Source organism: Euleptes europaea, chromosome 2 (genome assembly GCF_029931775.1).
Source record: "Euleptes europaea isolate rEulEur1 chromosome 2, rEulEur1.hap1, whole genome shotgun sequence".
NCBI classification, from domain to species: domain Eukaryota; kingdom Metazoa; phylum Chordata; class Lepidosauria; order Squamata; family Sphaerodactylidae; genus Euleptes; species Euleptes europaea.
In genome coordinates this window covers 75,011,038-75,037,833 of record NC_079313.1, presented here as the reverse complement: position 1 = coordinate 75,037,833, position 26,796 = coordinate 75,011,038, and the positions used below count along the sequence as shown (strand labels likewise).

At 41.9% G+C, this 26,796-nt stretch overlaps 1 protein-coding gene across 1 annotated transcript; it reads left to right on the top strand.

Moving 5' to 3' along the window:
- The first annotated feature begins 134 nt into the window (after nt 1-134).
- Nucleotides 135-26,796, top strand: LOC130493836 (cytochrome P450 4B1-like). Its single transcript, XM_056867414.1, has 12 exons — nt 135-386; nt 4,576-4,717; nt 6,535-6,579; nt 7,464-7,591; nt 13,037-13,167; nt 14,734-14,885; nt 15,367-15,473; nt 18,034-18,224; nt 19,998-20,131; nt 22,968-23,032; nt 26,163-26,245; nt 26,536-26,796. Exons 1-12 carry the CDS (start codon nt 135-137, stop codon nt 26,702-26,704), a joined length of 1,599 nt encoding a protein of 532 aa, XP_056723392.1. The 3' UTR covers nt 26,705-26,796.

The window sequence follows — 26,796 nt, the reverse complement described above, 5'->3', positions numbered from 1 at the left end:
AAGATTATGTATTTCTTCTGAAGAATAATTCTTACGGTTCGCCTGGAAAAACGTGTTTTTTTCAAGTCATGTTTCTCAATGTATTGTTTAGCGCTGAGAGTGTTACACCTGACAGTTTGGACAACATGAATCTGATGGAAGAGAGATCAGAGTCTAATGCTGATATGGGAGAAAGCAGGAAAACTCTGCTAGAGGCTCTTAAAAGCTCTTTTTGGTCTTGGTTGCCTCAGGATTTCTATGAGATTTGTCAGTTGATGGTTATTTTGAGCCTCACCTACATGATCCTGAAAGCCATGAAGCTATATCGGCAAAAGCAATACCTGATTAAAGTCCTCAAATGTTTTCCAGGACCTCCTACCCATTGGCTTTATGGCCATGTCAAAATGGTAAGGTGACTACAAGACCTGTGATCTTCATTTTTTTTGTGTGTGTGTGTGTATGTGTGTTTCAAAAGCATGACACTGAGATAGGTAGATGGGTGTTGAAGGTGCTTCTTTTTGCTCCTGAACTGAAACGAAAAATATGGTTTTTATGACCCTTCTACCACTAAAATATTTGAGAGGTGTCAAGAAGTCCAAAGGCCAGGGCTGCTTTGGCTAAAAACCACCAGAAAGAGGGCTAATTGTGCTTAGAGTTCTGAGCATGAAGGGTTGTCATTTTTTCTTTGTTATTTTAGTTTTTACTATCCATACATTCTAATAAGGTCTTTATTATTATTAAAATGGTTCCCAAAAGAGAAATTTCAGAAAAAGGTTCCTTTTAGAAAGATAAAGGAAAGAAAATTGAGTCCAAGTGTTCAATGAGTCAAATCAATTTTTTTAAAAATGGGGACAGGGTAAAAGCTGGAACAAGCATTAAACAAATAATAATTCCACAAAAAATAGTGGCATGCATTGCAGATATTCCAGAACAATATTTTAGAAATAAAAATGTGGAGGCAGCGTGCATTTATTAACCCTTTCCAGGCCAAAATGCCTCTGGAACACCCGGAGGCATTAAACAATAGTTCTGCAAAAAAAAGTGGCCTTTAAAATTAAATCTTTGTGCATAAGGCAGAAGAAGGGGCATGCTCCTGCAATGTGAAACCAGAAGGTCCCTCAGTGCAAGTGACAGATGTATCACGCCCTTATGCAGAACTCAAATGAGTACCAGACCCAGACAAAAGAATAAGAGACCATGACTTGTTTTTGTTCGATAATGTTTAATTCATTTATACCCCACCTTTCTCCCCAATGGGGGCCAAAAGCAGCTTACATTATTCTCCTCTCTATTTTATCCTCACAACAACCCTGTGAGGTAGGTTAGGCTGAGAGTGTGTGACTGGCCCAATGTCACCCAGTGAGCTTCCATGGCACCAGTGGGAATTTGAACCTAGGTCTCCCAGACTTGTCTTGCTTTGCCAAATCACAATTAGTTTAACCAGCGTTGCAAATTTTTCATCTTAAACGCTACCACAAAGCACTTCTAGAAGATATTCACACATGGGTATTCAGTGTGTCTCCAGGGATACAGGTAATCTACAGAAATCTGCATGAAGACTCTTTCTGCTAGAACATGGCAATGAGGAGGGAAGTCCAGAGTTCAACTGGGGGGGGGGGATTAATAATTTTTCTTCACAGTTTAGACTGGGGAGAGAATGTCTGCAGAAGGCTCAGCAGCAGGATTCATGAAGGGCATAAAGGGAAGAAACAGCCCTGCATTTTGAATTAAAATTGTGTACTTTTCTGTCTTTCCCCTTTGTATTATTGGGAATTGTGTGTTGTTCACCAATGTTCTGAATGCCCTTCCTGTCCCTCAATGAAGTGTGCCCTTCCTGAAGGGCACTGAAGAGTTTGTATACTTTAGTGTGGCTGTGTTTGTAGTCATCATGATTTAGTTACTTCAAGTGGCATAATTTCACATTTGGCCAATGATTCACAAGGGGTGCTGTCATTTTATTGAATTTTGGGAAAACAACAACAACCCATCCTCCAATAAGGATTTGTGTAACTAGGATTGTAATGGGTTACAGATGCCCTGGCCAGAGTTGCTGTAAACACTGTTGCCTTTTCTCTTAACGCAGCTGGGTATAATTTTATTGGAAAAATCTAATTGATTTCTGCTAGAACATGGCAAGCAGATAGTACTATGCAGAAGGCACTTCTGGTTGGCTTTGGAGATCACAATAGGAACAGCAAAGGAGACACTGCCTCTTAGCACCATAAACTATTTTAAGGGTATCTGGAACAGAAAAAAATACACACATAACAAAGTTCTTGATCACTGTTTACTAATAGCTTTCAATCAGGCTAAACCTGAAGGCTGAATGACAAACATTAAACTCAGTGTTCAAATAAAGAAATTACTCTAACAGGGGAAGCAAACATTGCTTCTGAGAATACTTTGAGGGGCATGGACAGACAAGTATGAAGAAACCTGATACAATCTGTGGTAAAAATTCAAACTGGCATAAACAGCAAATCTTAACATCCTAAGAACCCAACGATTTTTCTTACCACATTGTACATTCCAGAAGCATAACGTCAACTTACCTGTTGCTGAATAGCTACTGAAGGTATGTTATTTGTTTCTACCAGCAAGACTGGAAGGTAAATAAATCTTCAGTGGAGTGACATTTTTGGAACGCTTGTTCTGTGAAAAATTTTTAAGAGATCATATGTTGGACTTCTGAGTGAAAGCATGCTGATGCTTTTAAATTAATAGAAAACAGGGTGTTGGGATATATTTTCCTTCCTAAAGAACTGGAATCCAGAATACAATTTACTTTGCAGATATCGACAGGATCTTGATAGCTATGAAGCTGACTACCTGCTTCTTGGATCCCTGCCCCTCATGGCTTGTAAAATCATGCCATGAAGCAGTAAGAGACCCTCTGAGACTAAATATTACGGTAATTTGTCTCTTTCATGGGGCTGTTTCCTTAGCTCCCTTAAGGAGGCTATTGTTAGCCCATTGTTAGAGAAACTCTCATTAGATAAAAAGGAGCTGGCCAATGACCACCCTGTGTCTAATTTACCTTTCCTGGGGAAGGTAATTGAGTGAGTGGTGGCTAAGCAACTTCTTGTCTTCCTGGACAAGATATCTGCCCTTGACCCATTTCAGTCAAGCTTCAGGCAGGCTATGGCGCTGAGAAAAGCTCTGCTCACCTTGGTTGATGATCTTCATTTACATCTAGATAAAGGTGTACCAGTGCTGTTGACCCTTTTGGATCTATCATCTGCCTTCAGTACAGTTGGCCATTTGGTCCTGATCAACCGCCTTGCCTCCCTGGGGTTGAGGGACACCACCCTCGGATGGGTCTCCCTGTTCCTTCAGGGATGATCTCACAGGGTTGCTAACGGGGCGATGAAGTCTTCCCAATGAGACCTGAACTGTGGAGTCCCCCAGGATTCGATCCTCCCTCCATTGTTGTTATTATATATATCAGTATATATATTGATGACATGCAGCTCTTCCTCCTGCTGGATAAACAGCTGGTGGCAGGGCTCTTGGCACTATCCCAGTGCCTAGGAAAGACTGAGCCCTAGCTGGAGAATCACTTCCAAGACTAGATAATGTCCTGCTGATAGCTGTAGACTGTAAAAAGCCTTGTTGTGTGGTCAGACTCTAAACTTTTGTTGGAGAAACAAGTGTCCATGGTAGCATGGTCAGCATTTTTTCACCTACACCAGGCTTGCCCACTGGCTCCGTATTTGTTTATGTTGGACTTTACCACAATGATCCATGCCTTCAGATTGGACTACTTCAATTCTCTTTACACAAGACTACCCTTGAAAACGTTTTAGAAATTGCAGGTGGTTCAGACTACGGCTGCTGGGCTGCTGATGGGAACCTCATGGTCAGCTCATATTGCCCTAATTTTGCGGCAGCTGCACTGGCTATAGGCTTGCCAACCTCCAGGTAGTAGCTCAAGATCTCCTGCTATTACAACTGATCTCTAGCCGATATAGATCAGTTCACCTGGAGAAAATGGCTGCTTTGGCAATCAAACTCCATGGCATTGAAGTCCCTCCCCTCCCCAAACCCCTCCCTCCTCAGGCTCCACCCCAAAAATCTTCCGCAATTGGTTAAGAGGGACCTGGCAACCCTAAGTGGCTACCAATTAGTTTCCAGTTCAAGGTAAAGACCTGGTAAAGTTGCCTGGTAAAATTGCTTTAAAGGTTTTTCAAAGAGCACCTTCCCTCTACTCCTCAGGCCTATGACAGAAAACTGAAACGCATGCATATAATTTTTATGGGTATGTTCTTATATCTTCCACACATTTATTGCCTGTGTTTCATGTGAATTCTTAAAAATATAACAAAGTCTTTAGTTTTGTTATGCTCATCAGCTTATCTTCCTCAGCTTTCAAGAGGCTTATTTGGGATTGAAAGGAGAAGGCCAATGCAGAACAGAAAGGGAGTAACATACATGTATACAAACTCAGTTCAATGGTGACTCTGAGTGGTTGTGACTACTAGTACAATTTAAGCATTGACTGTTCATTAAACACTTTACTTTGTTTCTTGTTTGGTTATCTGTTACTGAGCAAATCAGTCCCAGTGACCTGAACTTGCCTTTATACAAATGATGCAGATGACACCAGAAGAAGAGTTCCTGAATGTTGAATCATGGACAAAAAAATATCCACGTTGTCATCCAATATGGTATGGAGGATTCTTAGTTTTTTTAAACCTCAACCACCCTGAATATGCAAAAGCAGTATTTAGCAGAAACGGTAAGGAATTTTATGTTTCTCTGATTGTAAGGTGGTATCAATCTCTTCAACAAAGTGGCTAAGCAATAAGAAACTTGTGCTGATCTATGGCTTTATCAAGGCTATAAATTCAAATTTGATTCATTCAAATATCAGCTGAACATTAAAATTCAGAAAGCAGAGATAGGCTACATATGTGTGGTAGGGATAGATCACTTTCTTGATTCCAGTCAATCCTGTCACCCCTTAAAAGGCCGAATTACCCATTCTAGAGTGCAGGGTCCCCCCACCCCATGCTGTGTAACCTTCAGACATGAGTAGTGGGTTCTCCTCAGTTCCCATGTGCACAGTGCCCTACTGCAGTGGTCATGGAAGGAGGCCTTCATCCTTTTCCTCACAGCATTTTGATAACCTGAAATAGCCAGAGGCTTCCTGGCAATTCCTTTTGATGCCCACCAATACCTTGGGCACAGCAGGAGGAAATGGGGACAGGAAAGGCCTGTTACACTGGCATGCCTACGTCACTTCCAGTTTAAACTGGAAGTGATAGGGCTGCTCTAGCATTATGCAAAAACTTGCGATATGCTAGAATGTCCCTTTGTGTCACTTCCAGTTTAAACCAGAAGTGATATAGGCATGCCAGTGCAATGCCAGCACACCAGACGCTGCCCTAGGGCTGCCAGGTCCCTCTTCGCCACCGGCGGGAGGTTTTTGGGGCGGAGCCTGAGGAGGGCAGGGTTTGGGGAGGGGAGGGACTTCAATGCCATAGAGTCCAATTGCCAAAGCTGCCATTTCCTGCAGGTGAACTGATCTCTATCGGCTGGAGATCAGATGTAATAGTGGGAGATCTCCAGCTAGTACCTGGAGGTTGGCAACCCTACCCTGCCCCCAGTTGCTCTTGGGGCTGGCAACTCTACCCATGGCCCCCATGAATGACTAAAGATGTATATTAGCTATGGTGCTTATGCTCATGGTAGGTTTCTGATGTGCCCTTCAATGCTGAATAGTTTGCCCATCCCTGCCAATAGTGACTTTTAAACAATTGTCTTCCTGCTCACCAAAATATTTGTAAAATAATCAAATCCTGATAATTTCTGTATTTGTATTAAAATTAGTAAAAATACATTTCAGTAAAAACATTTATATTTTATATCTTGATGTTGTTATTCTATGTAGTTTGTATTTAGTTTAACCTGTTTTCTATGACAGATTCAAGTCATGTAGCACCTTGGGGACCAACAAGATTTTCAGGGTATAAGCCTTCAAGAGTCAAAGCTCCCTTCATCAGATACTTCATCTGACAAAGGGAACTTTGAGTCTCAAAAGACCCTGAAAATTGCTGGTAAATGCTAGATTGCTGGTAAATGCTAGTTTCTTGCCAGTTTTATCACACAACCAATGTTGCTTAAGAATAGACCCTGAAAATCTTGTTGGTCTCTAAAGTGCTACTGGACTCAAATCCAGCTGTTCCACAGTTTTCTGCAAAAGCCAGAGAAACCATGTATAATATAATAACAAAACTAAGGACATGGTTAAGCACTTTCAACTCCTATTGTTTACAGCAAACTTAAAAAGTACTTTTCTCACATTGAAATAATGGAACATAAGTGTTTATGTAGAAAATAATATTTATATACGAACAGTAAATTTATGTAGTGAAATATAGTAAAGCATATTTCAGCTGGAGCCCTATGTACCTGTCAGAGCTCTGAGGGTCTACCAGAATTCGCTAAATTGAGGCATTTAGAAAGTTAGAATTATTTGAGTTTTGTTCTCATGGATATTTTATATAATTTTATGCTAACATCGCTGTTTCTTTTGTTTATTAAACTATACAGATCCTAAATCACTTATTGTATATGGCTTCCTGATTCCATGGATTGGTATGTACTGTCAAGCGTTGCATATGTACCATCATTTAAAAATTAAAAATTAAAATGATCTCTTGTCTAGAGGAGATTGCTGGTAAATGCTAGATTGTTTCTTGCCAGATTTATCACACAGCTGTAGCTGTTTGAATAGCACATTCCTACTGACGTTACTTAGGAACAGACTTTTAAAGGTAAAAAAATAGAAGTTCAGAAAACTGTAATATTTTGAAGATATGGTGTGACAATAAAAATGTACATATTTATGGCATTCAAATATATAGCTGTAAGAAAACTTAGCTTCCACCTACCATATTTCAAAAATGCTTTAGCAAGTGTCTTCTCACTTGATTTGCTCACCACCATCCCATTAATTTATTAGGTAAAATGAGCAAACCTATTTCCATTAGGGATTCGGTGACTCTCACAGCAGGCAGGATTGACAAGTGAGAGCACTGCACTTGGATCTCTCCTTCTGTCTTGATTCTGCCAACCACTTGGCCCCCCCAAAGGGTGACTCCTCGCCTCTGAAAGACAGAGAACGAGAGTGCTTCTTGTTCTTTCTTTTTCCTCCCTGTGAAGAACATATATTGAAACACACTGTACCATGTGTTTATGAACTCTCTGATGAACGGTACTGGGCCCTGGTGAACAGCAGCCCATTGAGGGGTCAGTTCCCCTCATACCATGACCGATGGGCAGGGTATGGGATAAACCAGTGGGTATTCAAGCATTCCTAATTTCATGTGTCAAATATGTACATTATTCTCCTGTATCATCAGTTCCTTGCATTAGATTATATAACATAACATAACATGTAACATTAAGGTGGCATACAATGTGTCTAACCCATTTTCCCCCTTAACATGTGTTTCTCATGTCTCCTCAACGGCTGGCAGGAAAGGGGTTACTGATCCTGAATGGGCCGAAGTGGCAGAAGCACCGGAAGCTGCTGACTCCAGGGTTCCATTATGAGGTCCTGAAGCCATATGTTCCTCTAATGGCAGACTCAGTCAACATGATGCTGGTAAGAAATGCCACTGGCAGAAGGTCAATTCTTCTTGTCTTAAGGAAAAGCTGCCATCCCTTATATCACCTTTTCCAGCCTGCGGGCAGCTTGGCATTCTGATGGAGCATTGTGGGCACAGCCACAAAAGGGCCACTGCAGGAGGTGGCACTACAGGCACCACTCTGGGGACCTCTGCGTTGTATCGTTGACATTGTGGGTAGGGGTGGGCATAAAAAAATCAGTATTTTTCAGTTTCAGGTATATTGGAGCTGAAAAATATTGATATTCCCAATATCCCCAAATTCCAATACCAGTATGGTATTCAGATTTGGGTTTTATTCAGGAATCCAAATTTATTTGGCTCCATTATAGCCTATGGGGAGGGTATCTGGGGGTCTGGGGGCTTGTTTTTTAAGCTAGAGTCACCAAATTCACAGCAGTTCCTGCTCACAGAAGAACCCTCAAGTTTCAAGAAAATTGGGTCAGGTGGTCTAATTCTATGGGCCCCCAAAGAAGCTGGCCCCATCCATCTGCCATTGTTTCCAATGGGCAAAAAACAGCTTCCAGGGCAAAAGAGGCATGCCTACAGCAACCACTGGTCAATACCTCCCATGCCAAGAACCAACACAAGCTGAACAGAATCAAAGCAGAGCCCAGGGTTCTGTTAGACACACAGGTCCCTATCCTACTCTATCCTTTTCATCTACAGTAAGATGAAGAACAGTTTGGGTGCAGCTGTATTATTTCCAGCATGCAGTTTCGGTTTGGAGTGGCTGGTAACAATGTGAGCACCACCTCCAACATCCCCCATGCCTCACAGCTAGTAGGGTTCACTTGAGGCATTTTGGTGCAGATGGATTTGGAATGGCATTAGGGATGAGGGGTAGATTCTACCAATCAAATTGGGTAACTGCCCTGCTGCTTCTTTATAGTGACATTTTAATTTAGGGAACAGCGTTTCACTCCGACTTCCCAACAGACTGAGAGAGGATGCAGGCACAAGGACGTGCTCACTTAATTCACCCTAAAGTCCAGAACTGGGAAGTTGAACACTGGCAATTTGACCTTGAGGAAAACCAACTGTTCAACTATCCAGGCGAGCAGGCATGAATGATGTGGGTTGATAATGCCACCCATGTATAGAGAAAACACACTCACTCTGCACGCTCATCGGAGGGCATGAGAGGCATCCGTCCAGACAGTCTCTTTCATGGTCCAGTTGCTCAGTGGATTGGGGGTCTGCAACTCGTAGGGCTACAACTCCCTCAACACTGCAGCCGCTGTATCCTGTCTCATGTGCCTTGTGCTCCCAGAAGGGCCGAGTGCCTGCGCGATGAGCTCCATCTCTAAGATCATCTCTGCAGTTGCCATGGTGTGTGTGTGTGTGGGGGGGGAGACACTGCTTAGTAAAGGAGGTGGGGGATGAACAGCAGTGAAGCTGTTCCCCCCCCCCCAGCCTCCTCTGCTTGTGCCAATGTGCCCCTTTGGGCCTGCATGTGCTCAACACACTGGGAGAGCTAATCTCTCCAATGAATGAGCTGGTCAGCCTGCTCAGTGATCCTGCCCCTGATGCATGGGTCACATATGGTTGTCAACAAGTAGACCTTCTGCTGGGTGAGAGGCTGAAGGCAAGGCACTGATGCCCTCTTGTAGCCTCTGCACCACTGCTGGAAGCAAGACTGCAACAGTTGGCTCCAGAAAGGTGGCCATCTTCTCATGAGCTGTTTAGACCATGGGAATGACCAGAGCCAGGGTTATCATGTCAGATGAGAGCAACAGCATGCAGAAGAGGCAGACTGATAAGGTGATATCACTAGGCTGCACAAGGAGGGTAAGGCAATGGGGCAGGCAGGCAGCAGTAGAAAGATCTTAAGGTAGATTTGCTTGGACAGGGGATAAAGTATGGAGAGTTGCAGGCGAGCAGAGGAGTTCAGATTGCAAGGGGGAAATTGGCACAGCAGAGCAGGCACTGGGAGGAGAGAGGAAGGCAAAGTCCTACCTCATGCCCTACAGTACTGGGACACTTCCCACACACATATATATAATCATAGTAGCTACAGCTTTCAAGCAAGCAAGCTCAGAGCCTCATAATCTCCTTTCCCCAAGGAACTTTGTGCTCTCCCTATGCCTTTTATTAGGAAAATGCCTTCTAAAAGCAAAACCAATAGAGGTAGAGACTGCAACAACAACAAAAACCAGAACAAAATGAAATAAAATCAAAGGGGTTGCTTGGTTATAGGTTGTTTAGATGAGGAATTTGTTTCATTTTCACATTATTTATAATAATTACAAAACTCATTTTTGTAATTATTATAATTAATAACAGAAACATACAAGTCTAATATCCATTATGTAATCAGTTGATTGCTGGCTCCTGAAAAGCTAAGATCCCAGTTTGCTCTAGCATGCACATTCATCCAGCTACTCTTAAAGTATAGACCCAAATGAGTTATGAAGTTTCATCTACAATCTCATAAAACATGTTTTTCTCAAGCATATTTGCTGGCTAAGGGTGATACAAAGACTTGGGCACTTCCAGTGAAGACTCAGTAAATGACAGGAAGAGTTTAATTTTTCCCATACCTGTGAATCCTCCTCCACAATCTTTCCACCCAGGACTTTCCCCACAGCTAGACTTTACCTGCTCAGATATGACTAGGAGGAAAGAAGCCAAGAATGTTACAAATGAAATGGGTACATAGGGAGAGATAAAACTTCGTTTTCCTGTGCTGTGATTCTTTCTTGCAAACACTCCTCAGGTCAAATCTAGTTTATTTCCCTGCTGATTTATGCAGCAGCTTTTTACTCTTCATAAAAACAGGAACTTTGACACCAGCTAAAAGAGAATGTGGAAAAGCCCAATAACTGCCTGGGAAAACTATGGTCCGGTTGCGTAGCTCCAGCCATAGTCTTCACCTGTTGGCTGAAAACAGCAACTAAAGGGGACAGGTAAGTCTCTCTGGGAGAAAAGTTCCAGAGTTTTTGTGCCACTACTGATAAGGCCCTCTTCCAGGTTGCCTTATCTCAGAAGGCAGGGGCAACTGAAGCAGGGTCTTGGAAGATTATCGTAGCAGTCTGGTAGGTCAGTGAGGGTGCAGATGACCCTTCAGGTATGTTGATCGAGCAACACAGAAAATGTGTCAATACAGAAAATGGAATTATAAAAGTAGAGAATAATGCAGTAAGGTCATGCAACAAATAGACATCAGTGCAGTAAGACAATACAACAAATAGATAACATATGATTAGGGCTGTTGAAAAAAAAATCAGTAAAATTCGGATTCAGCAAAATTTGGCCCGTTTTGATTCAGGAAATGCTGAAGTCCAAACTCCCCCGATTCGGATCCATGCAATTCAGTGCGAGATTCAGAGTTCGGGGAAAAATTCGGCCGTTTAAAGCCATTAAAAACACATTTGCCCCTTTCTGCGGCTCCGGGGGGGCATGTTTGGAGGTAGAGGTCCCAAACTTTCAGCGTAGCTTGAGGGAACCCTTCTTGCAAGAACCCCCAAGTTTGGTGACAATTGGGGCAGGGGGTCCCGAGTTATGGTACCTGGAAGGGGTCCCCCCATCTGCCCATTGCAATAAAGCCATCACAAACACATTCACGGCTTTCTGTGGTTCCGGGGGAGCCTTTTTGGAGGTAGAGGCCCCAAACATTCAGCGTAGCTTGAGGGGACCCTTCTTGCAAGAACTCCCAAGTTTGGTGTTGATTGGGGCAGGGGGTCCCGGGTTATGGGGCCCGGAAGTGGTCCCCCCTCCGCCCATTGGAATGAATAGAAATAAATAGACCATTTGGACTCAGAGTTTGCAAAACCATGCAAAGCAACACGTGACGTGACCTTGGGAGTTTGCAAACCATGGAAAGGGACAGTGGCGCGCTAGCTATGCATAAGGAGCAGGTGGGGTGGAATTTCCCCTTTTTCATTGGACTCAGGAGTCGGGAGTCTCGGGACCAGGCAAATGCATTGTTTAAGTCACAATTTGAAAATCAGTTTTGAGCAAGCTTCAGAATAGACCTAACCGATCTTATGAATGAGGGAAAACCTGAGGACACACAACTGAAGCCCCCCTCAAACCAGGGAGAGAAAGACGTGAGCGGGCACCCCCCCAGGCAGAACGGATGAAGCCCCCCTCAAACCAATATGGCTCGGCTCAACCCCAAATGGGAAAAAAACAAAGGAGGAAGCGTGGCCCGGGTGCCAAGAGGAGAGAGACTCATTAGCCACCTCACAGACTGAACTTTAAAAGCAGAACACACACTCCCGCAGAGGCGAGCGGGCACACACCCTCTGCAGAACTGGCGAAGCCCCCCCTCAAACCAGTACTGCTCAGCTCAACCCCAAATGGGAAAAAAACCAAGGAGGAGGAGGCGCGGCCAGCGTACCGAGCGGAGAGAGACTCGCTAGCCCCTGCACAGGCTGAACTTAAAACTTTAAAAGCAGAACACACACTCCCGCAGAGGCGAGCGGGCACACACCCCTCGGCAGAACAGGCGAAAGCCCCCTTTGGCTTCCCTCGCACCCACAGAAACTGCTCCCCCACACACACACAGACAGGAGAAAAGGTGTAGAGAAAAAAACCCAAACTCAAACTGTGTGGATATCTTCCAGCAGGAGCACAGAGGAGAAGTAAATCCAATCCTATTCGGGTAACCACCAGCAGCTCGGCCCAGCCAGGAATCAGATCTCTCAGCAGCACTGCCACCAAAGGCAATGAATACAGTCGGGACGGGAGGGGAGGGACGGGAGTTTTTAGTCCCTTCTCCTGGCCATTTCAAAAGTAAGAATCCCTGCTCTGATTGGCTAGGAGAAGACCCAGCTTGGCCACCATTGGCCGCGGGATAATGCTGCTTACTAACTGACGGTTATGCTGCTGATTCTGAGCCCCCGAAATTTGCCGAATTTATTCAGCAAGCCCCGAACTCACCGAATTCGGCTCGTCGTTTTCCCTCTTTTGAATTCGGTTCCATCCAAACTGAAAACCTCCAAATTGGGGAAAATTCGGCTGTTTTTCGGTTTGGGACGAACCAAATCGACAGCCCTACATATGATACAGAGGGGCACAGACTAAAGTCCTGTTCCCTTAATAAAAGCACCTTCCTGATCCATTGTTATGCCATAGCTCTAATACCTTAATAAAAATGCTCTCCTGAACATTCTGTTTATATAGTTTGCAGAATGACACTCGTTGGAGCCTTTCACACCTCTTACTAACATATTGGATGATCTAAAAATCCAAGGAATTGATCACTGAAGAAAAAAAAAGTCTGGGTTTTCTAATTTCCTTTAATATAGCTCATATCCACTGGAATATTCAAGGTTTTATTTTACTCTGCATGATGAATTCTCTACAAAATCCGCCAACACTAACAGAACATTGACCCGGATCTGAATATAAATCACAAAGTCTTTATGGAAAACTCCCCACTTAAATTTCTAACTGTGCCTTTATGATACTAATAGGACAAATGGGAAACGTTGGTCCCCAAAGACACCAAAACATCAGTGGAATTGTTTGAGCATGTCAGCTTAATGACTCTTGATAGCATCATGAAGTGTGCCTTCAGCTACGAAAGCAATTGTCAGCTGAACAGGTCAGTATAACATGGCTTCTTCAGACAAGGCAGAATCTACAGACAGAGGAAGGTTCATGTGAAGCAAACTGTCTTCTTGTAGGCTTGCCAACTCTGGGTTGGGAAATTCCTGGAGATTTGGAGGTGGAGCCGGGAGAGAGCAGGGTTTGGGCAGGGGAGGGACCTTAGCAGGGTAGAAAGCCATAGAATCCACCCTCCAGAGCAGCCATTTTCTCCAGGTGAACTAGGATTGCTAGGTTACTCCTTGTCAACAGTGGGAGCTTTGTGGTACTGAGGTGGGAGGGGGCTTTCTGCACATGTAAAGCTTGGTGTAATGACATCACCTCTGGGTTTACCCCAGAAGCACCTGCATTGCGCAGGATGCTATTGCACGCTCCTCGAAAAACTCTATGGAAACAATAGCGTTTGGGGTGGAGTATGCTAGAGTGTCCCTGTCGCAGAATGCTCAGGTGTTGTTCCAGTAAAGGTTCAGGAGGAATAAGACCTTAAGTACTCCTTCAAGAAGGTAGAGACACAAGCCTGGTCTCTCCAGGAAAAGGCTTCTGGCCCTTTAAGGTGCCAGGCCTGGTTATAGTGGCAAGTACTCCTGTGGGGTTGGGCTGTGTCTTGGCCTTGTGGAGCTTGAGTGGTAAGTTGGGGATACATCTCAGGGGCTGCAGCAGTCTGAGTAGCAATGCAGGAGAGCTGGCTTAGCCTCTTGGGACTCCTGGACATCACCATGAATACTTCTTTCTAGTTCCGAGGACTTCAGCCTCCTCCTGGTTTTCAGCTTCTTTCTCTTCCAATGCTTTAGCCCATGATACAACCCTACAAATCTAGGAGCTCCTGTGATTTGAATTTACATGTTTCCATATAGACCAGTGGTTCCCAACCTTTTTTTGACCAGGGGCCACTAGGACTTTTTTGTTCGGTGCAGGGACCCCAAGGTTCAAAATAAAAATTCCGGGAATTTGAAAATAAATTTTAATCATAACTGTTAGTTAAACATTAAACTTAGAATTATATTTGAATATATATATTTTATAATAGAGAACTTTTAATTGAAAATATTAATTTATTATGGGTTTATAACTTTGTTTCATGGACCTTAATTTAGTTCTCGCGGACCCCTGGGGATCCACGGACCCCTGGTTGGGAACCAGTGATATAGACAGATCACGTACTAGCATTTCCTCAGGAAATATGACTCCTTCTCTGTAAAAATATACAGATCAGGACTCCACTTGTACTCCTAAAATATCATACACCTTATTTCAAACTCCATGTGGAGATTTTTAGAGGGCTCTTATGCTCATAATTTGAAATTCACTGTTTTTTACTGGTAAAGCTTTGTTTGGTTGTTTAAGGCATTGTGTTTTCTGTGTAGTAGCCAACAGGTCTGAAAACTTTATCTCATTTCTTTGTTTCTGTGATAAATGTGTTTGTTTATCTCTTACAGAACTCACTAGCTTTGTAAAACTTTCAGTATATATGCTAAGTTAGAAGTTCAATGATACTTCCAGTGAATATGGAGTTTTATACATCCCCTTTGTGAATCTAACTTTCTCCTCATCTCTCTGCCCACAGAGAGAATACCTACATTAAAACTGTGTATGAACTCTGCTTCATGTTTTATCAAAGATTGAAAACACCTCTTCACCATAATGACCTCATTTACTGGCTCACTTCAGAAGGACAAAAGTTTCGAAAAAGTTGCAGGCTAGCTCATCTTCACACAGGTATTTCTCATAGTTATGGCCCTTTCTTCCCATTATCACTGCTTGGAAATTTTCTGTAGTTTCCAACAAGTATTTATAGAGCTTCCACAATGTATTTGAATTGCAGTATGTTGGTTATCAGAAACTGAGGATAGAAGGCAAAGATCAGAGGAACCCATATTCAAGCTTTTAGGAAGGACCGTTTTCTTTACAAATGACTATTGTGGAGACAGAAAAGAAGAATAAAGATAAACCCCATCCATGAACAATTTGTCATGACTCCTGCATTCATGATCATTCAGTTTCTTCATGTGGCTATATTATGTACTTACTAATCCAGCCAAAATACATATAAAATAAATTACATTTAGACATGCAGCTGTTAGTAACTAACAGTTTGTTTAAACACAGCCATGTATTTAAAAGCAACAAGCACAATGCAGATAGATTTCTTTGCTCGCATCTTATACATCTCTTTACTCATTGTTTATAATTAATGCAGATAATGTAATAAGAGAGAGGAAAGAGTCCCTCAAGAATGAGCGAGAACTTGAAAAAATCCGTAAGAAGAGGCGCCTGGACTTTCTGGACATTCTTCTTTGTGCAAAGGTGAATGTTATAGCAATTCACCCAAACCCAGAAAAGTGATGCTTATGTTTGATATTGTACATTGGGCTGAATTATGTCTAAGGGCCTATTCATGTGTCGTTCTTTTCCCCGGTGAATACTTCTTTACAAGAAATCAGTTTGGTTGTTGTTGATAAAAGATAATTTTGTAACATCTGCCCCTTGTTTTTCAAAAGGTACCACTGGATGAATGTGCAGCCTCTAGCCTGACACTACTCTACTCTAGCAACCTACTCTCTCCTACCCCCTCAATGGGTTTCCCATAATGGAAAACTGAACAGTTCTCCATGTGAAACACTGATAATTTCCTTAGCAAGTTTTTATGTAGGGATGGAATTTATTGTATTTATTTTTATTCATTAAAATAGTTATATCTTGCTTATATACTAACAAGATTCAAAATATCTCATTAAAAATATTACTCAGTCAATGTAAGTAATATAATATAGCCCTAACTTGAATGGCACAGGCTAGCCCGATCTTCTCAGATCTCAGAAGTTAAGCAGGGACAGCCCTGATTAGCTCTTGGATGGGAGGCCAACAAGGAAGTCCACTGTCTCTACGCAGAGGCAGGCAATGGCAAACCAAACCACCTCTGAATATCTCTTGTCTTAAAAACTCTATGGGAATCACCATACAGTGCTTGTGGCTTGACAGCATAATAATAATAATAACAACAACAACAACAGCAACAACAATAATAAACAATAAAAAAACACCAGTTAATCTACAGAAAAGGAATGAACCTTTTGAACAACTTGGTCTTAGATAATTTTCTAAAATAAGACTGGTGTCCTTACTGTAAAAGCCCAAAGGTTGGCATTGGCAGATTTAAGGGAAGGGATAGCCAAGAAGAAACTTGAGATGAACAGATCTGCCACACAGGTTCATATAGACTGTGCACTGGCAGTTTTGACGGATTTGAAAGAAGGACAGAAGGGAACTAGGCACAAGCTGTCAAATCACACAATATGATTCCACAATATGAGCACTGGGGGTCTATCCCCATAGGCCTACATGCAGACATGACATTCAGCATGAATATTGTGCATGTTCACAAGGTAGGGGGGGAGAGAGGGAGGGGGGGGAGAACCTGCACTGCACTAAGAAGGCTCTCTCTTTTTTTTGCCTTTTCTTCTTGTGTGTGTGTGTGTGTGTGTGTGTGTGTTTACATTATATTTTTATATTGTAAGCAACTTCGGGTCTTGGGAAGGAAAATTTCACATAAATGTGTAAATCAATCTGAAGAAATATGTTCACCCATAGGATACGACTGTTACCTTAGATCTGAGGTCCTGCTCGGGATGCCGCTTTCTTCAGAGGTTATAAGTTTGGTGACTGGAAACAGGACCTTTTCAGGGGTAGTCATAGGATTGCCAGCCAATGGCTGACACCCAGCAGGAGATGGGGGGCAGGGACATGACATCACTTGTGAGGAAAACCAGAAGTGACATCACAATCACTCTAGGTATCATCGGATACTTACAGCAAGACAGAGTTTTTGAAAATCCCTAGAGTGATGTGACATCACTTCCGTGGAAAACCTGAAAGTGACATCATGTCACATGCAGTGACAGTGTTTTTAAAACATTTTGTCCTGTCACCCAAAAGAGAAGCGTGGGTTGCTGGCAGGAGACCTGGCAACTCTGGATAGTGTCCTATCTGTGTGTAATCATCTCCCTAGGGTGGCCTTACCAGCAAGGGTGCTTATCATTTAGGCACCATGCAAAAATCACTTTATTTTTCTGGATTGTTTTTGGATTTTGCTGATCTTTTACTTAGATATTCTTAAAATTTCATACACCACTTTTCTACCCATTGGGTACTCAGTGCACTTACAACATTGTTCTCCTTCCTCCATTTTATCCTTACAACAAGCTGTGAGATAGGTTCGGCTGAGAGAGAGTGCCTGGCCCAAGTTCAACCTGCAGCTTCCATGACAGGGTGGGGATTCAATCATGGGTTTCTCACTGGGATCCTGGGATCCAACAACTACACTGGTTCTGTTGTTGCTGCTGTTTTTAATATGTTAGAAAGGTTTAAAATGGATGCTAGTGGACTTTTTGGTATTCTTGTATGGTGTTTATTGAAATTTAAAATTATTTAAATTTTACGTATACCCTCTTGACCATTTACAGGACATAGATTATTTAAAGAAATCAGTAGTAATGTTGACAGTAAGAATGTTGTTTATAATGTGCACTGATCCATCAACACTGTATGCCTGGATATAGAATCCTTCTGGTCAACAAAGCCATTCATCCCTCTATGGTGAATCTGGTAGACATTGGAAATGGAAGTAGTTTCCCATACCATTAAAGAGAGCCTACACAACTTGTGACTCACCAACCTGAATGCAGCCCACCTGAGAGAGTTTGTGGCAAATCAGATGGGTCACCTTCACTTTAGAGGATCATTCTCAAGTTGTGTAGGTCTATATTAAATAACGAGATAAAGTATGATGTTTCTTTTTTATAATTATGTTAAGCTCAATGTTTGGTCTTACAGAAGCCATAATTCCCTGTCTTTCCTGTGTTGCTAGTATGAAAATGGAAATCCATTGTCAGATGAAGACCTGCGAGCTGAAGTGGACACATTTATGTTTGAAGGTCATGATACTACAGCTAGTGGGATCTCTTGGCTTCTGTATTGTATGGCCCTGAATCCTGAACATCAGCAGAGATGCAGAGAGGAGATACAAGAGATTCTTGGGGAAAGGAGAACTATTCAATGGTCAGACTTCATTTTTGGGGGGGGGGTCATATTTTTTATAAAAGTAAGATTTCTAAAACTTCCTAAGTGGTCATATATATAAAACATGATGATTAAAAACACTTGTGGAAATTAGAAAACCTTATATCTTCTGTGGCCAGATACAAAGTAGTAGCAATTCACTGGTTGGTGTGATAGACATCTGGAAACATTGATAATTTTACGACAGATGCTTGCGTGAGCAAGTTACCATGTTTAAAGACCTAAGGTTGGTGCTATTACTTTACATCTGGCCACAAAAGATATAAGGTTTTTTAATTTCCACAAGTGTTTTACAAGAAGCCGAAATGTGTATGGTCTGTTGATCATTTATATTATATGTTGAATATTTCTGTGACCGTTTATACTGGTGGCTTTATATGTAGCCTGTATTCCAGGTTTAGTGTTTTTATCACATCTATTGTGTACACTTAATAAATATAATTATTTATTAAGATTTTGTAATTTCCAGCTCATCCTTTGAGGCTCCCTGTACTTGTATGGTTGAGTTCCCACCCCCCTTTTGTTGTCTATTCAGATGTCCTGCCCAGCAAACAGTTAGTTTATTAACATCTCCAAAATGTTAATTTTGGAGATGTCCTGCCCAGCAAACAGTTAGTTTATTAACATCTCCAAAAAGCCTCCTCGAAGAATGCTACATACAGATTCAGGAAGCAACTGACAACTAGCTGTCCAGAAAACACTTGGGTAATAAATACTTTACACCTGTACTGGGAGACAACTCCTGTTAAAGGAACATCTGTTTACACCATCTCCCAATCACATTAAAAAATACATACATATAAAATAGATTAAAACATAATAAAAATATACTGTGCAAATAATACAATTATCAAGGTATATATCTTTCTGGTGAAAAGACAAGTCTGCCATGGGATGTTACATATCTAGGACGCCTTTCTTCAGCCTGTAGAACATGTGTCTCACAAGATACACTATTATCCTGAATAACATCTTCCAAATTCCCACTAGACATATTATAAGGCTCACCATATTGCATATAAGGTTCTTTAACAGTAGACACATCCTGCCCTAAGCCCATAGAATCATTTTTTCCAGACACTCTGTGCTGAAATCTTAACCTGCGTCTATTGCGTCGGTAAATACATCCATCGTGAGTCATCACTTGATATGTGTGGGGCTGGTTACACTTTTCTGTCACAGCTGCAGGAAGTAAACAAACATAAACTGACAAACTCAACACAGGGAACAGCTTCTACAGAACTCAATGAGGTGTGATAGAGACAGACTGTTCCTTTTGAAGTAAGTTTATGTAGATGAGCAAATATCAGTTTAAGGTTTCTTATTGTTTCCCTCAGTTTAAAAAGCAAATAGCAGACTGAAGCAGACTGATCTACCAAGCAGGAAGGATCTACTAACCTTGCACAGAATCCTACAAAGGACTCAATAAACCTGTTTGCTACCTTCCTGATACTAAAAAAAATAGATGGTTGTCAGGCACCCAGCTGGCCACACAATTCAAGAGCAGCAGACTGTTTTCAACTTGTTGGTTCATAATTTGTGAAGAATTGTCTTAATGGAAAATACCCTCCCCCCAAGTACCTGCTTTATATCCCAGGCAAAAAATTAGTTTACATCCCAGGCGCTTTGAATTAGTGCCACATTGGGGTTTTGAGCAGTATCAATTTAGATGCTGGTGTTCTTTTTCACTTTATTTTTTATGAAATGTTATAAGACTTTAAATAATCCAATACACTTTCTGTTTTCTCGCAGGGATGACCTGGGAAAGATGACTTATACCACTATGTGTATTAAAGAAAGTCTTCGCATTTACCCTCCTGTACCTATGATAGCTCGAGAATTAGAGGCACCAGTGACATTTGCTGATGGACGAACCTTACCCAAAGGTCCTGCCCTCTTCTTTTTGCAGACTTTCATTTGAATCTTCATATATTCTAATAACATTTTCAGACTTCTGTGTTAACATTTAATTGGACTTCCTCTTATACTTATACAAAAGGGTGATGCGTTTCTACTCTGCATATATATGTGGAAGTCTGCTCTAAGTAGGTTAAGATCCTCTTCTCAAGCCCTGCCCTTTGTACCCCCACCTGTAGAGGTAAGCCAGGTGGCAGCCAGAGAAAGGCAGGGCTTTTTCATTGGTGGCACCTTGCCTTTGGAATACCCTTTCTCTTGAGGCTTGCTGGGCACCTGCTTTGTGCACGGGTGTGTGTGTAAACTGTGGTCAAGTTGCAGCTGACTTACGGTGACCCTGGTGGGGTTTTCAAGGCAAGACATTCAGAGGTGGTTTGCCATTGCCTACCTCTGCATAGCAACCCTGGTACACCTTGGTGTTCTCCCCTCCAAATACTAACCAGTAACCAAAGCTGACCCTGCTTACGAGATCAGGCATCTGCTTTACATTCCTTTAAATGTAAAGTTCAATACCAGCATGATGTAGTGGTTAAGAGTGGTAGTTTGGAGTGGTAGACTCTGATCTGGAGAACCGTGTTTAATTCCCCACTCCTCCACATGAGCGGTGGACGCTAATCTGGTGAACTGAAGTTGTTTCCCCACTCCTACACATGAAGCCAGCTGGGTGACCTTGTACTAGTCACAGCTCTCTTAGAGCTCTCTCAGCCTCACCTATCTCACAGGGTGTCTGTTGTGGGGAGGGGAAGAGAAGGTGATTGTAAGCCAGATGATTCTTCCTTAAGTGGTAGAGAAAGTTGGCATATAAAAACTAACTCCTCTTCTTCTACTACTTCTTCTTCTTTTCCTCCTCCTCCTCCTCCTCCTAGGCTTTTAACTAAGGAGTTCCATCTTTTCAGCTATTTTATGGTCCAATCCTAGCCTTACAACCATTTTATCAATATAATTTTAGACTGCTCTGTTTGTTTTATGTACTTTCATGCTCTGGCTTGTTTGTGTTGAGTTTATTTGGCTTCTTTTATTGTTTTCAATCTGAGCTTCCTCAAGCAGGTCTGGAGAGACAGTATCCATATTTTCTAAATAATGCATGACATTCTGGTTCTGAGTAGATGTGGATTGTTGACTGTCAAGCATTTATTCAATCTATCCACTCCTTGTGGTATCAGGAATACAGCAAGGGAGAGGGGTTAGAAATAATGAGGATTCACCTTGCTCTCACTTTCATTGTGTCCCTTGTGGACACAAGATAATACTTGATACTTACAGGACAATGATTAGCACATTACCTTCAATACTTTACAGGACAATGACTCAGCTCAAACCCTACCCCTTTCTGACTATATATTGCTCTTCCTACACACTTGACACTGAGAGACACTGTCCTTCAGTGTTACTCCTCTGAAGATGCCTGCCACGGCTGTGGGCGAAACGTCAGGAAAGAAAATACCAAGACCACGGTCACACAACCCGGATAACCTACAAGAACCAATATACTCTGACCGTGAAAGCCTTCGACAATATTCACAAGATAGTTCATGTGTGGCTTGCTGCACTGTTTTGAAAGTGCAACCAGGGATAGTGCAGCCATGCTGCCTCCTGAGAAGCTTCCTGGCCATCAAACAAGAATTAAAAGTGCATTTTAAAGAGATCCCTGTGAAACTCTCCCATTGAGTTTCATGGGGCTATGCCAGCTATTTTGCAGGCATAACTGGATGCCTGTAAAATGGCGCATTCTCAGAGCAATAGGGCTGAGGAAGCTGCCTGAAGGCAGCTCCACTCCTGGGAAACTTCCCCCGCCCCCAGATGCTGGTGCGAGCATTCGCGCCAGAAAAATACTGCTGAAGTGGCAGCTCTGCCACAGGAAGCTCGTGCTATCGAGCCACTCCCTGGTGCTGGCATAGGTTGCCCCATGCCAGTGTCTGTGCCACTCTGGACAGTCCAGAATGGCACAGATGCCAGTAGGGTTGCCAGGTCCCTCTTTGCCACCAGCGGGAGGTTTTAGGGGTGGAACCTGAGGAGGGCAGAGTTTGGGGAGGGGAGGGACTTCAATACCATAGGAGCTGTTCCTGTTGGCAGCAGAGGATAGAACTCGCAATAATGGGTTTAAATTGCAGATGGAGAGGTACTGGGTAGATATTAGGAAAAGGTTTTTTACCGTAAGAGTTGTTCGACAGTGGAATCAGCTACCTAGGGAGGTGGTGAGCTCCCATTCACTGGCAGTCTGTAAGGAGAGGCTGGACAATCACTTGACAGGGATGCTCTAGGCTGATCCTGCATTGAGCAGGGGGTTGGACTAGATGGGCTGTATGGCCCCTTCCAACTCTGTGATTTTATGAAATTCATCTCTGGGTTTCTTATGGGTCCAAATATATTGTACCAGAATTTTAAGAGTTCTTATAGGGATAGGAACAATTACATTTTGTAAAATGAGCACAATCTCCCCCTCCAAAACAGTTATGAAGGCTTGCTTCTCACACTTTCCCGCTTCTGTACCCCTGAGTGCTTATATGGACATGGCTTGGAAGCCCCAAGTGCTTCTTAATTAATTTCTTGAGGGAAAGGTAACTTACAACTTTAAAAATAATAATTGTGGAACCAATGCAGTTTGTTCATTCTGCAACTGGCTTCCTTCTGTCTGTGCGGTAGTGGACAGGCACAATGGGTGCAAATTAGCTGCTGATAATTTTTTTTTGTTTAATAGAGGTCATGACACATTAAGTTAATTCTCATAAGGCAGCATTTCTGAGGCTGGAATAGAATTTCTGAGAACATAACAGCCTTCTAATGTATTACTTATCTATTTTCTCACAGGGTTTCTGGCTTTGCTGTATATTTATGCTCTTCACAGAAATCCTGAAATTTGGGACAGTCCTGAGGTAATTGCTGATGATATTAGGGTTGCCATCTGGCAGGGGAGGGGGGAGGGGTCTTACCAGACTTCCCAGAAGTGACATCATTATCCTGGCGACGTTGAGGCCTAGGTCTCATTTTAAGTCTGGTAAGAGCCCCACTGGTCAGCTGGGCTGTGCTAGGGGGAGGGGGCCCAAAGCGGTGGATCCCCAAACCCTGACAGGGGTCTGGCAACCCTAGATGACCTAGATAAAGGCAAGACCATTCTGGTGAAGCTGAAATAACTGGATGTGTTTAATGCTAATATGTGAAAAGTGATGTACAGGAATGATTATTAGAGACATAAAGGACTCTTTAAGAGCAAGGTAGGTAGTCACATAGGCACTGTGTATTTGTATAAGGATTTCCTTTCCTTTTTAGTTATCACAGGATAAGGGAAATGTGTTTGTGTGTGTTAAGTGCAATCAAGTTGCTTCCAACTCATGGAATTACCCCATTTCATTATTGTTTATGAAAATTCATTTCTTTTTACATTTGTTCTTTTAATTTATCCCTGATTTCCAAAGGAAAAACCATTTCCAGATAATTTCTTTGTTTTCCATCCAGTTAAGGTGAAATATGCCAAGACTATGTCTCTCACCCAAGAAATTAAAAGGCAGACAGATGGAAGAAAGAACCTCAGCCTTATAGGCAATTAAATGCAGATTATATTTCTAGCCATAATATCTTGTTCCCTATCTAATTTGGAAGAAACTCTCAGGGACTGTATCCTGCAGGAAAGGATCTTTCCTGCCAAAGGCAGATTTGTGAGTGCTTGTTGAGAATAAACAATCAAGCTCAGTGAAAATCTCTTTAAATGTGTATGCACTGCAATGAATGAGATGCAAACTATTTATGACTGCTTTCATATGGGGATGTTTTGCTGCATGGAAAGCAGGAAGCCCTTGATTTAAATGGGAGCATCAGTTTGTCAGAAGATCATTCTAAGCATACCCATGTGCCTTCTAGGGCTTTCCCTTCTTTGATCCAATTCAAAGAAGGAACTACAGGGTGTCTGCAAGTGGACATTTCATGAAAAGATGTGAAGGCCTGGAGAAAGATGGGACAATTCGGGGTGGGGGTGGGGTTAGGACACTTCTACAGCTACTCATTGGCCTTTTGAAGAAGACTCCTCACCTGTGTAGATGAGCAATCTCCTTCACAAGAGCTCCCTTGGTCATGACTTCAGCTGGATCTGATATCACCCCCCCCCGAAAACCTGCTGTGAAACTGAAGCCCCCGCCCCTGAGTAGAGGTTTCATTTCCCTGCCCCGTGACCATCTCATGAAATCAGATTTTTGATGACAACAATAAAGGACTATTCACAGGATGCTATTTGCCACCAAAAGAGTTTTTTTCTTTGCCTTATTTTTCTACCATTGAAACCTTTTTCCTCAGTTTGGAAGCTAATTTGCATGGAAATCATGCTACGTACCTCAGATATGAAGGGAGCCCTGACTTTGAGGTGCCAGCCTGCCAATTGGCTCTTTCTGCCAGTCCTCGGCAATGCTGAACTTCTGAACCTGAAAATCGATGGACAGCTTGGCTCACAAATGCCTGGAGGATGGGGGAGACCCCTTTGCAGGCCCATAACATTGGACCCCCTCTGCCAAAGTTCACCAAATAGGGGGACTCTACCCCAAAAATGCCCCCACAGGAGCTTTGAAAAATCCCCATAGACTATAATGGGTCTGAATTTTTTCAGGAAACCCAGTAATAAGCTGAATAACGATATTTACCAGTATGGGTATTCGGCTTATTTCAGGTTTATTGAAAAAAACCAAGCCCAATAAACCCGAACCCAAAATTTAACTAATTGTTTTTTGTACAACTCGACTTAAATACCTTGCTTCTGAATGTAGGCAAAGGCATACATACCACAGAACCACGATTCACTCTGACCCTGTTTACTATGATTATTGGACCAGGTATAACATAATCTGAAAAATGATTCTTGATGATCCTAATATATTCTAAGAATGAAGGGGGATTACCTAGTTAATGAACTGGCCCTGCTTCCTTTGTGTGTTTTAAAGCTTGGTCAGAAATGCTGTATTTTAAAAATGTGAATTATTTTACTTTATGGCATGTATTTTTTTTAAAAAAATTGTACCACTGAGGAAGGTGTATTGGCTGAAACGTGTTTGGTTTTATTCAATTGTTTTACTATTTGTACTGAATTAAGGTTTTGTGAATTCATCCCATGTAACCCTTAAGCATTCATTCTGTTATTAGGCATTTTTGTCCATCTTCCTGGTTACCTGGCTTTTCTGAGTTGAAATTTTTCCCCCTTTCTGTTTTGATATCACTTCAATAACTAGGGTTGCCAACCTCCAGGTACTTAGTATGGAGTCGGCTAGTTAATTTCAAGTCAATCACAGACACAAAGTAAGCCAGAACTTGACAATTTATCACATAGGTGCAAAAGTGCAAATGTGCAGTGAAAGCCTTACAACATACAATTCTATATACAATCCTATGTTCTCAATCCTATAAGGTAACAGTCTCCACAATTTTCTCTTGAGTAATCTTCACAAAGGTAACTGGAGAGCAAAATTCAAAATGTCCCGTGAGGGTAAGGTTTCAATAGTATTTCTAGAAGAATGAAGAGGGGGACGATCGTTTCAGTTCTTCTTCAGCCCCTTCAGTTTAATTCAATTAATTCAATTGCATCCCTTTGTGAACAGATAACAGCATCTGAGCAACCACGTATGTGAAATGATATACCCTGAGTGGGAACTTTGAAAAAATATATACAGTATGTGGCTGCAGCTTTATCCTGAATGGAAAAATGGAGATAAGTTGTGAACATATACAATTGAATTAAAAACCTGTAAGAAGTGTTAACTATTTTTTAAAATTTTTGTATTCATTTTCTTAAATTCCTATTGCAGAATTTAGTTCATATTTGTTACGATTTCCCCCATTTCTTTGCATGTAGCATGATTTAAGCCAGTTGGGAATATATATTGCTTCTTTTACTAGTTTCCTTTAAGCCTTTTTTCCCAACAGCTGTCAAAGGCTGTTCAAATCACAGATGTGTCCAAGTGATGTCTTGCTGTCCAAGATAATGGCCCCATTAATTCAGACCTGCACATTTTGTTTTTTCTGCTACAGGTCTTTAATCCTCTAAGGTTCTCCCCAGAAAATTCAGCTACTCGTCATCCATATGCTTTCCTACCTTTTGCTGCAGGAGCAAGGTAAAAAATTAATTTTAAATTTTAAACTGAATTTTGTCTACTTGTTTTGTTTCTTCCATAAAGGGAATTCTGATATTTCTTTTCCATTAAAAACATGGCTATATTCCTGGTTCTAAATCTGCAGATGGGTCTGAAAAGTAATTACCCTTCTGGAATTTGGTAAAATGGTTAACACTCAATTCTGCATTTCAGGATTAGTTTTCTTTGCCTAAATACATTATATGCCTTCCTTTTGAATTTGTGTTCTTTGTTTTCTTTTTCTTTATTTGTGTTCTTTTTTTTCTGTGTAGGAACTGCATTGGGCAACAGTTTGCCATGAATGAGATGAAAGTGACTCTTGCCTTGACACTTCTGCGCTTTGAACTTTTGCCTGATCCTTCCAACACCCCCATTCCCATTCCACAGACTATCACCCGATCTAAGAATGGGATCTTTGTTAATCTGAAGATTCTCCACTGATGCATGATACTTCCACAATGCTATATATTGACAGGCATCATACATATTAATATTATGCAATGTACATTTATCTTCTGTGGAATCTTTCACAA

What these genes read in the sequence shown, in the direction of transcription:
- LOC130493836 (XM_056867414.1), top strand. Translation starts at nt 135, where the DNA reads ATGGAAGAGAGATCAGAGTCTAATGCTGATATGGGAGAAAGCAGGAAA. An exon ending in GCTAGCTCATCTTCACACAG is followed by an intron (nt 14,886 to 15,366) that starts GTATTTCTCATA and finishes TAATTAATGCAG; the next exon opens with ATAATGTAATAAGAGAGAGG. An exon ending in AAATTTGGGACAGTCCTGAG is followed by an intron (nt 23,033 to 26,162) that starts GTAATTGCTGAT and finishes TTTCTGCTACAG; the next exon opens with GTCTTTAATCCTCTAAGGTT.